General features: G+C 64.3%; 2 protein-coding genes across 3 annotated transcripts in view; both read right to left on the reverse strand.

Moving 5' to 3' along the window:
- CHLRE_02g101100v5 (uncharacterized protein) overlaps positions 1-2,194 on the reverse strand; it is a 3,328-nt gene extending 1,134 nt beyond the window's left edge. Inside the window, exons 1-5 of the mRNA XM_001699757.2 lie at positions 1,929-2,194; positions 1,656-1,826; positions 1,195-1,356; positions 758-857; positions 224-414 (exon numbers count right to left, since the gene is read on the reverse strand). Coding sequence (XP_001699809.2) covers positions 224-414; positions 758-857; positions 1,195-1,356; positions 1,656-1,772 — 570 coding nt within the window. The 5' untranslated portion in view covers positions 1,773-1,826; positions 1,929-2,194. The remainder of the gene's footprint in view (positions 1-223; positions 415-757; positions 858-1,194; positions 1,357-1,655; positions 1,827-1,928) is intronic.
- A 1,494-nt stretch (positions 2,195-3,688) lies between these two features.
- CHLRE_02g101150v5 (uncharacterized protein) lies at positions 3,689-9,604 on the reverse strand. Of its 2 annotated transcripts, none has more exons than XM_043059723.1 (6): positions 9,238-9,604; positions 9,055-9,175; positions 7,295-8,768; positions 6,715-6,856; positions 5,870-6,447; positions 3,689-5,674 (listed from the first exon to the last, which is right to left on the reverse strand). In XM_043059723.1, the coding sequence occupies exons 1-6, from the start codon at positions 9,344-9,346 to the stop codon at positions 5,396-5,398; spliced, it is 2,703 nt and encodes a 900-aa protein (XP_042927356.1). In that variant the 5' UTR covers positions 9,347-9,604; the 3' UTR covers positions 3,689-5,395. The 2 variants fall into 2 exon arrangements, with proteins under 2 accessions (XP_042927356.1, XP_042927357.1); XM_043059722.1 differs by having other exon boundaries at positions 6,715-6,895.
- Between the last annotated feature and the right edge of the window lie 1,705 nt (positions 9,605-11,309).

An 11,309-nucleotide genomic window follows, 5' to 3' on the forward strand; every position in this document is an offset into this window, starting at 1 on the left:
CCAGAACTGCGGCACCAGGACTTTACCCATACCGATACCACGTCGGACGTGACTGTACCGCTACGCGCTACTCACAATCCCACTGACCCCCACACACCACCCCACCTGCCCGGACGGCCCCTCATTTGTTGCCGACTTCAGTACCATACATCCTGTGCCGCTTTCCCAACCATCTTTCCAAGTTCCAACCCTACCCCGCCCCGCCCCCGCCCCCGCGCCTTACCTTGCCGCGTTCGTCCATGACGCCCGTGAGGCGGCCCGCCTCCTCCAGCTGCCGGATGCGGTCGATGGCCTCGCTGGTGCGCAGCCCGAACTGCAGCGCCAGCGCCTCCAGCGGCACCGTCTTACGCCCCTTGATGAAGTCCACAAAGGCCGCCAGCAGGCTCTCAGCCGCCGCACCCGACTCGTCGCCGTCTGTGCAGGTGCGTGTTGTTTGAGGGGGGAAGTTTTATTTGTTTTTACCAAACCCAAAGGGGGCAGGGGTTAGCCGTCCATGCAAAGCGGAGCCGTCTGAGCGGGGGTTCGCGCACTGGGGGCAGGGGCAGGTCATGTCCTGGCCCTGGCTCTAGATCACATGGCGAAGCCACCCGCGCCACCGCCGCACCACCGCCCGCTACGGCCGCTGCCGCTTCCGGGGCGATCGCCGCGGCCCCATCGGCAACACATCACAGGGGCACAGCGTCCAAACGGCCCGGGGCCTGGAACCACGCCACGCCACGCCACGCCACGCCACGCCGCGGCCGGCCGCCCCACTCACCCTCTCCCTGCTCCTCCACACTGATCTGCCCCATCCACTTGGCCGCCTCCTCCTCCTCCCGCCGCGCCCGCTCCTCAGCCGCCCGCCGCATCTCCTCCTCCTGTGTGCGGGGAGGGCGGGGATTCCATCGTCAGGGTTCCAGGCATACATAGGGTTCCAGGCATACATAGGGTTCCCGGCATGACTTGATGGGCGATGGGGAGCAGGGGCGGGGCAACTCGTTCAGGAACACGGGGCCGGGCGGAACCTGGACCGGCAACACATGTCAGGCCGGGTCTTGCCAATCCCACCCATCACCTTTCCCTTAGCATGCATGCTTTCCGATCCCGCCTTTATCACCGTATCTGGTACCGGGTCTCTTATCCCGTGTGCGGTGTGGGCGTGCCAGTGGCCGCCCACCAACACGCACATCATAGCACCACCCGGCACCCGCCCACCTGCGCCGCCTCTTGCGCCTCGCGCTCCGCCTCCCGCTTGGCCCGGCGCTCCTCGTACGCACTGCGCTTGTTCATCTTGGCGTCGGCAGCGGCGCGGTCCGCCGCCGCCGCCTCACGCCGCGCCGCACGGCGAGCTGCCCGCCGGTCCATCGGCGCGTCGGGCTGCGGGGGGGGGGGGGCAGGAAGGGAGGGGCGACAGCGTTGACATGTGGGAAGGGTTGCTGGCGGTCTGGCATCCAGCCGGTTTGGCACGATGGTACGATAAGAAGGGAGGGGGTGCGCGGAGCTGCCGTGATAGGGTAAAAGGTAGCGTGCGAGGTAGCTCGCACAGTACACCGCGATGACAGGCCGGGCGTGCCAAGGAGGCGTGCGGTGCGGTGTTTGACGTTGAGAGGGCACGATTGCCGCCAGCGCCCAACCCCAACCCCAAGCGGCCCCACTCTCCACACCCAGCCGCTTACGTCCTCATCAGAGCCGCTGCCACTCGCGTCCTCGGAGTCCTCAGCCGCAGGGTCCACGGCTGGCTCGCCCTGCCGCTGAGCTAGCCGTTGCCGCATGCCCGCCCGCATACGATCCATCGCCGCTTGCCGACCGCCTGCAGGCGCTGCGGCCCGCGCAGCAGCGGCGCCAGCCTGTGCACATTGCGCGTATGTAGAGCTGGCGTTCAGTAGCTAGCAAGGACGTGAGCAGATAGCGAGGCTAGACAAAGTAATGCTTCTTTCCTCCCAGCTCGCCTGATTCCGCGTGGGGGCTGGCTTGCCGTCTTCATCCTCCTCTTTCTTTGCACTTATACTTGTGCGGATAGTGAAGAATGCAAGACCCGCAAGTGCCGCAAGAAGGACCACAGCCGCTAGTACTACAGGCAGCATTGTTATTTATTATTGGTAAATAGTTAAATAGATTCAGATCAGCACCTGCGCTGGATGTTTGGAGAACACTGCTTAGGTCTTAGGTCTAGGCCATTCAGCAGCGTGGCGAGGTCTTTAGCTAAGGGAGTTTCACTAACAAAAGTAAGACAGATGTGGAAAGGCAAGTTTCATGAGCAAAACAGTGCACATGCCGCAAGGCAGGCAAACCAGGCCATCCCACTGCCAAAATCTGTCGTCCCGCCACCCACCCGCGCATCGTGTCTGGCCACCTTGATTCAGCCACCGTGCCCCGTCCTGATTGTGCCTGACGGAGAAGGAAGTTTACTCGAGGGATTGGCGCACTGCATTGTCTCTCACTTGCAGAAGCGCATGTGGTGCCCCAACCGCAGCCATTCTTAGCCATGCCACATCAACGCTAGTCCTCACTTGTCCCGAGAATCCCATTCATCCCTCTGCATCTTCTTAAGCGTGCGCTGTGCGAACGCACCTTGCAATTCTCCTGCGAATGCTTACTCTGACACCCCACGTGCGCCCTCCGTCCCTCCGGCACCCGGTCAAACGCGCCCTGCACGCATCGGCAGCAACAGCGAAGGCTGCAGCAACGCCCGAGCTCTTAAAACCCGACAAACACGTAAGCCAACCATGTACTATGTCCGCCGTCCGACCATGTGCACCCTGAAGACATAGTGCACAGACCCACAGATCCCGCTAGACGCCTGAGCTTGAGAAAGCCCGTCGTCCAGCGGTCGGTTCCTGTTGCGTACGGCCTAGCAAGAGGGAATCGGGGCCCGATACAGCACCCGGCTTGCAGGGGGGGGGGTAGTTTCGACTGGGAAAGGCCCCATGTTCTAAAACGAAAGAGCTTGACGAGAGGACTCCAAATCCACTTTCAGAGTTTCAATCAGGGTAGTAATTGCAAAGTTATGGGCCCTCAAAGTTCAGGGTCGGTCGTCGGGGTTGGGGGTCCCCAAGGTTTCGTCACGCGGATGTGGGTGGGACTGCCAGATTTCGTCTCTGCGCCCTAAACGCCCCTCTAAACGCTCCGCCCATTAGCACAAGTACTAGCACACATTAGCATGCACATACTAAAGCATTTGCAGAACGTTTGGCCTCTGAAAAGCGGCCACATGTCCGTCCACATCGGCATTGTAGTAGCGTAGAGCCCCACTCGGGCGTCTCTCACTGGTGTCATGGAGACTATGCGATCTGATGCTAACGTGTAACGGCCAAGGCTTCGTGTGGGTCATGGCGACAAGGCTGCCGCTGGCCATCGAGCGTGACATGAATCCCGGGATTCTTCACATGATCCCGGGAGAAAGTCGACCAATCTCTTCCGGCACACAATCCCAAACAGCATATTTACAGCGCAATTGTAAGCTTAAGCGCACGCCTCGGTAGTCTGACAGAAGGGTCGGTGGTCGGCCAAGGACACATGGACATGTGTGGCATGGCTGCCAGTCAAGTTGTGCCTCCAGCTGAACCGGAGGTATACAATTGTAGAGCTCGCCGAGAGCAGTCGATTGACACCGACCTGGCTAAAAACCAAAGGGTTTTGAGGGGTTGCACGGTGGTGGGGGTCGGTCGGTCGGTCCGGAGGGGGGGTCGCGAGGTTTTGGGACATGGGGTCTGGAGGTTTAGTTCGTACCCCCCCCCCCTGCGGCTTGCACCCGATGCGCCGCGGCCGGCGCCTTTGTCCTCGTCTTGAGGATCTCTGTACCGGGTGGGGGCACGCGCAGCTGTGCGCTGTGCCTGTACCATGTCGTGCCTCCTCATGCCGTCGCATCACTCGACAGAGGAGGCAGTTTCCAATGGAGCCGCAATCAGACACCCCGACTCAGCGTCACCCCACCGCGCGGCGCCCGGCGCTGGTGTTGCCGCGGGTTGGGACACACAGCTGCGCAGCACAGCGCAGGGCAGCAGGCGCGAGTCATGCTGTACAACAACACTACCAGAACCCTTCAACGTACCATAGTCCAACACTCGAAACGAGCCGTGCCATTCTTCACAAAAGCCGGGGGCAGGGCGGCGAGAGGTGGTGCACCATCGGAGCCGCCGGGGCCGCACCCGCACCCGCACCCGAATTTGCGCATCGGGTCTGAAGCGCAACAATCCTCCTGTCATGCGCACGTGTTGTAACACAAACCCCCACCACCCCACACACACCGGCACCCTGTGCGTCCTTCTCATGAGCCCATCTCCTCATGCCCACACCAGGGCAGATGTCATCAGTAGCTATTTATATGTCTTGCCGAGGTGCCTAAATCATGCACGGCCGTCTTCCAGGCATTCTCCGAGATCCTACGCCCAGTCCCGCTTTTTTGTTCATGGTGCACCCGCCACTCATCACTACAGCTGGGCCGGCACGGCTTGTACTCACGCACACATGTACTCCGCCCCCAACGCAATGAAAGGTGACGAAATTTCTCTCTCACTCTCAAGGCACTCAAAAAGCGCGCTTCTTCCTCTCTCCGAGCGCTCTACAAGACACAGCATGGTTGCTCTACGGCGAAGGCCACAGCCTAACAATGAGTATCAGACAAAGGCTTCAGGCCTGAAAGGCCATGCTCTTGCGTAGGACTGACCAACAGCAACAGTTGATGGTTCACCCCGGCCCTTAGTTCCCGTGAGCTCAGCTGAACAATTCTCACACACACACTCTCTCTCTCTTGGTGTATCCAAGACGTACCATGCAAAGACATATCATGTGGACAAGAAAGGTGGCTTTCCCTCGAAGAAAGCCCACGCAGAAAGCCCACGCTAGAAAAAATGTCGACCGACCAACAACCGCGTGAAGCCACCACCACCTGCGCCCTGCCGTGTACCAATGTCGCCCTCCAGCCGCATGCCTTGTGTGTGCCGCTTGAACATGCAAGGATCGCACATACTGACAAAGGATACGCACCAGTGTGGGCCCAGCCCGCGGCAGACGCACGGCCGCTGTGCGCGGACATTGCTGCGCTACAACGCTCAAACGTCACTACCCACGGGCGGTCATGATCATGTACTAATTGCAGTACCATGGCAGTGACATGCAAGCAGCCCTTTGCAGCCCGACCGCGGCTAAGAGGAAACTGAGGATGTGAAAATCGTGCATTCCATAACTCACTGCGACGGGCGTCAAACTCCACCCCGCCTTTCATCCATCTCCGGCCCCCCGTACTGTGCACCCATCCGAACCCCCGTACCGCGCACCCATCCGACCCCGTGCTCTTCTTGGGCAGGCGGCCTGCCCACCCCGCTCGTGCTCACGCACACGCGCCCCCACACGTCGCGGCGCTTCCACCGCACCGCCCCCAACTTCTCAACCCAACCAACACAACCACCCAGCACCATTACTGCACCCGTGCGCGCTTGGGCGACGAGCCTGGCCCCGCCGCCTCCGCGGCCGCCGCCACTGCGCCCGCCGCCGCCGCCTCCAACAGCTCCCGCGCCAGCGCCGGGCTCTTGTCCTCCAGCTGCCGCACGCTCTCCGCCGCGACGTCCATGACCAGGTCTCGGTGGTTGACGTACCAGCTCTTGAGCTCGCGCAGCATCTCCGACGCCGCCGCGCCCAGCCGCTCCGCCCACAGTAGCGTGTCCACCACCGTCTCCGGCGTCACCGCCGCCAGTACCTGGGAGCAAAGGGGAGAGGAGGAGAGAGGTGAGTGGATGGGTGGGTAGGCGCCAGGCCGCAGCGTGGCATGTAGGCATTCTGCAGTCCTGCTGCGTGGTGGGACGATACATGGCATGGTGTGCAATGACGCCGTTTGGAAGGCCCGTCCCGACATGACCCACGGCCTGCAACCCACGCAGCGTGCAAGCCGTACCTGTGACTGCGCCGCCCGGCACAGCTCCGGCGGCAGCAGCAGCCGGTCCGCCAGCTCTGCCACCGCCTGCGCGTGCGTGGCGGGGATGACTGTGGCGCCCGTGTACAGCCAGCGCAGCAGCAGCGCGAAGGCGTCGGCGTCCGCGTCCGGCAGGTCCAGCTGCCCGGTGCTGCCGCCGCTGTCCGCCAGCCGCTGCCGGCAGTAGCCGCTGCAGGCGGCAATGACGCCCCGGTGCACTGAGAAGCTGCGGCTGCCCACCACGATGGTGAGGTCGGCGCTGCCCGGCTGCCAGCGCCCTGTGGAAGCTGACGTGGACGCCACCGCGCCGCTGCCGCCCGTGGTCGCCACGCCCGGCGGCGTGTGGCGGCGGCCGCGGCTGGCGGCGTTGCCGTTGCTTTTCCCGCTGCCGCCGCCGCCGCCGCCCCCGCCGCCGACCAGGAAGGTGCCGGCGGCGGCGCCGCCCATGGCGTGCACGCCCAACGCCGCGGCGGCGGCGGCAATGGCCGCCGCCACGCACGTCACCGCGGAGGGATGCCCCATGGGCGGCCGCGCGCCCACGTCCACCAGCAGTAGCATGCCTGCCGACGCCGTGGTGAGAGTCAGTCAGTCGTCAGTCACAGAGGCGATGTGGTGTTACGGAGTGAGATTGAGGTGAGGGGCCAGGCGGGCAGGACCGGCGTGAGATCCGTGTCGCGTGCGCTGCGGCGCACACAGCCCGCCCGCCAACCCGCTTTCCGCGCCTCCCACCCGCAGCCCAGTGCAAGGCAACGCCCACGCCACGCCACCCGCCCCGTCCAACCCCGCCCTGCCTCCCGCCCCCTTGCAATAACACACACCCCACGCACCCTCCGGGCAGCGCTCGTCGCCGTCCCACTCCTGCCAATTGTCGAAGCCGTTGTCGAAGGGGTCGCTGCACGCCACCAACACGCCGTTGTCCAGGATGGCGGGGCAGCCCAGGATGTTGCCCGTATTGCCCCAGCCGCTGACCTGCGTTTGCACCGTGCAACCCGGCAGCGGCGCGTTCGCCTATAAATGTTGGGAGGCGAACGGGCAGCGGTGCGTGAAGGGCGGCGTGTGGGCTTGCGGTGGGTATGCGTGTTCTTATGCGTATGCTCTGGCAAAGGCGTGCGCTTCAGCCGCAGCCGGCGAGGTGCCCGACAGCACAGGGCACCCGAGACCTCTGTCGCTCACGTGCGCCTGGCACGCCGCGTCCGGCTCTGTGCAATTAACCGGTCCGGAGCATGTGAGTGCCGTCTGCCGTGATTGTGCCGTGATCGCACGCCCCAAAGACGGGCTGTCCGCAGGGTCCCCGGGCCGACTAGGTGCGCCGCTGCCGGCACATTGCCATTCCTGCTCCTCCCCCGGAGACTCGCAGCCTCGCAGGGCCACCCGGCCCGTCCCAACAAAGACCAACCCACGACTCACCACCGGTAGCAGGCCGTTTGTGCAGCAGGACATTTTGTAAATGTGGCGGTCATAGAAGGAGCCGTTGTCGATGATGTAGATGTTGCCGTCAGCATCCACACACACGCCGCCGATGGCGGAGAAGCGCGCGTCCGCCGCCGCCACCTCCGGCGGCGGCGTGTCGGGCGACTCCTCGTCCTCGTCCTCATCGCGCCCATCCAACGCCGGCGTGGCACTGGCGTCACCCTCGCGCCCGCTGTCCCCGGCATCCCCGCCCCCAGGCGCGCTGCTGTTGACCTCCCGCCCCTCGCTGCCCCCTGACGCGGTGCCACCGGTGCCCCCTGCATCGCCCGTGCCGCCGGTCCCGCCCGTGCCGCCGCCCGTGCCCGTGCCTGTTGCGAGCGGGTTGCCGTCCGGCCCACTGGCGGGCGCCCGCTCGCCCTCCTTCCCCGCGACAAGCAGCATGACTGGCGGCTGCGGAATGGCCGCGATGGCGGCAGCCGCAACCGCTGCAGCGGATGGGAGCGCCGCGACCGGCACCCCAGAGCCCGCCGCGACCGCCGCCACGGCAGCTGCGGCCGCAGCGGTGGCTGCGGCCGCGCCGGCTTCTCTCAACTGTGACAGCTGCCGCGACCCCTCCGCCTGGCCGCCTGCTCCTGATGGCCCCTGCGCGCCGCCGCTGCCCGTATTCCCGCTGCCGCTGCCCGCGCTGCCCCCATCGGCTGCCCCGCCTGCCCGAGCGCCCGCCTCGCCCTCTTCATGCTCCGTTGCGGCACTGACTCCGCCGCCGCCCGCCGCTGCGCCGCCGCGCGGCGATGACAGCTGCGGCAGTCGGTAGATGGCGGTTGGCGTGGAAAACAACAGGCTCTCGCTGCGTGCGTCCCAGGCCAGGCCGGTAATGTCGGTGGAGGGCGCGGCCGGCAGCAACATCGACACGCGCACTTCCGCCGTTTCCGACGCGCGCGAGGTGGTGCTGGTGGTGGTGGAGGCGGAGGAGGCGGTGTCATGCCGCGGCCGCTTGCCGTGCGCGGTGGCGTGCTGCGGGCTGCGGCGCGAGCCCTCTGCGCCCGGCACCGACGCGCCGCTGGTGACGCCCGCGCGCCAGTCGTCCGGGAGTGTGAGCTTTAGAATGGCGCAGCGCGCCCGGCCCTCGTCGCCCGTAACCAGGTATACGTTGCCCTGGCCGTCGCTGGCCATGTGCAGGATGTGCGTGAAGCCCGCACCCGCGTTGGCGGCGGCGGTGGCGGCGGCGGCGGCGGCCGCCGCCACGCCCGGGTCTGTGGAGGCCACGGTGGCGCTGGCGGCGGCGGCGAGGGTGGTGGAGGTGTAATGCTGCAGGTAGGCTCGGATGGCGGCGGAGTCGATCACCTCCGTCACCACGTTGGCGGCGTCGAGGCGGACCACGTTGCAGAAGCGCGGCCAGCCGGCGGGGTCGCGCTCCGCTTCCGCCATGAGCACGTGCCCGGTGAAGGGGTCATAGCAGGCCGCGCGGAACCTGTGTCGGCGGGCGTGCAGTGTGGTTGCGATGGCGGGTGCACGGAAGGGGGCAGGGGAGCAGAGCGGAAGAGCTTTGGCGCCAAAGGGTGAGGAGTGCCACAAGGCGCGGCAGGGCGCGCACCATGCATTTTGCTGGCCAAGCCCTTCCGCGCCCGGCGACCAATGATGTAGGTTTGGTATGCAACAGCGCTCTGCTCGCGGCGCAAGCGCCGGCGGCGCAGGGCCCTGTGCGGATATGTTGATGTAACACCCCGCGATCGCAACGCCAGCCAGAGCCCGCTCACCAAGGCCGCAGCGGGCGCATCCGCGGTCCTTCGCGCTTGCTTGTCGACTGGCATACGGGCAGTCGTTGCGCGTCCACTCTCCCGCCGGCTAGCTTGACCGCGTCCACCGTCCCGCGGAAACCTGCGAATTGCACCCAAAGGTTATACAGACCCTCAGCCCGAGCCCACCGCCGCCAAACTTACCGATGCCCACTTGTGCGCCCTCCGCGCGGCTTATCACTTGCGCGTAGCCGCCCTTCGTGAACCCCGCCTTCTGGAAATGAATCTCCACGGAGGCACGCTGAGCGCGCATCGCTCGTGCGGCATAGCGATGCCCCGAATAGTGCATAAAAAGGATGCGACACTAGTCGCATGAAACAAACTCCCACGACGCCTTGGCCTTGATATTAGACGCCGCTGTGTCAGCGTCAAGTCGCATGAAACAAAGACTGTTGCCGATGCCTCAGCCTTGATAACAGTAGCTGGCTCTGCGCAAGTCGGAGTCAGAGTCTAACGTTTGCCTGCGCTGGCTGCCCACGCCTCCTCCAGCCGCACTCTTTACCTTATTTAGTACATAGAGATTCAGTGTTAAGTTGATAGGCGAAGGAACCAAGGAAGGAGGGGCCGGTATGAAGGAGTATCACTGCTCGTATCCGATCGGCGTTTTGTCAACTGTTTGGTCAACGCCCTGGGTGATACACTCCGAACGAAAAGCGAGGATTGCTCTGAAGGAAATCCCCGGAATGCTTAAGCAACGCGAACGGCCAGAACTCGAGAGAATGAGAGGAATCCGCTCCGCACACATTCAGCACGTCCCTCCCAACCGGTTTGGGTTTTGCCCCGCCCCCGCCGGGGTACTTCCAGAATCACGCGTGTCCCTCAGGCTGGGGCCATCATTGGGCTCGGTGCACGCGCACCAACACTGGTGCACGTCACGGCCATGTCCACGTCCTAGACATCCAACTCACGCATCCTAGCGCAACTCAAGCTGCCGAAGCCATCTACGTTAGCACCTGCAACGGCCACGTCCCCCCATCAGTAGACAGGCGCAGGAGCGAAGCACTCTCCACAGCTGCCGCGCTATTCCGCACCATCTGTCTAGCACGCATGGCCCACAGCCACCAACACACATGCTTGCCGGCTCAGCAGCCGCCGCAGTACAGCCTGCATGGGGGCGGGGGGTGGGGCAGCGGGGCAGTTGTTGTTGTGCCTGACCCAAACCTGCCATTCCTGCATGCCACCCCAAACCTGCCATTCCTGCATGCCACCCCAACCCTGACCCAAGCCTGCCCAAAACCTGCCATCCCAAACCTGACCCCATTATCCCCCCCTCACCAGAACGGACATCTCGATGTTACGGGTTTGGGGCATGATGCGGGCCTTAGGCGACTCGCGCGCTGCAGGCAGGCAGGCAGGCAGCAGGCAGCAGGCAGCAGGGTGTCGTGTCATTCTGCCGGTTATGATTGTCTCCGCCACCTGTCCCGAACTGGGTTGCGCATGCACTCTGGCCACCTGTGTTAAACCAGGCTAGGCATAGACATAACCTAGCTGGCCAGGCGAGGACGCTGCTTCACTGCTGGAGGAATATGCGAGTGCGGGTTTGCTGGGACAATGGATCGCCGTCGCAGTCCCCGAGTTGTGAGATACCCCGGTGGTTCTCACTGGGCATGCCCTCCGATTGCTAGCTGGTCCAAACGCTAGTCTTGCCTGCCGCTGAACACGCCTTGGCGTTCTCGCTCCCGCAGGTGATCAGTCTGCTCTCAGCGAGTCACAAGAACTACACATTAGTCGTCGTAAAGCCAATATGGAGTAACAGCGGACAGTGCCGCTCACAGGCGTCACTGCCCGCTACGTGCGCCGACCAACTGTACGGCAACTTCTCACTCGCACCTTTCTCTCAGGCCGATAGCAGGCAAGGTTAATTAAGTCCACACGCAGTCACACACGCGACACGAAACCCTAGGCTCCCGTTGGCTTTGGGTTTTGGCCCGCCCCCGCCGGGGTACGTACTTCCAGCATCACGCGTGGCACGCGAAAAGGAGCGATACCGGCGCGGCTGAGAGAATCTGTGGCAATTCGCAGCGCCCGATCGCAGCACCCGATCCTAAGACCTGCGACAGCCTGGCGCGCGACAATGCCCTGCAGCAATGCCGCGTTCCACAGCGCACTCCATTGCTGCAGCTGCTTGGCTGGGCATTGCACCATGGCGTGCTTTCGGCTGACGAAGTCGCACATTCAGCACGGGTGAAGCAGGGGGCGGGCCTCTCTGACTCCGG

The sequence above is a fragment of the Chlamydomonas reinhardtii genome, chromosome 2 (assembly GCF_000002595.2).
Source record: "Chlamydomonas reinhardtii strain CC-503 cw92 mt+ chromosome 2, whole genome shotgun sequence".
Lineage (NCBI taxonomy): Eukaryota > Viridiplantae > Chlorophyta > Chlorophyceae > Chlamydomonadales > Chlamydomonadaceae > Chlamydomonas > Chlamydomonas reinhardtii.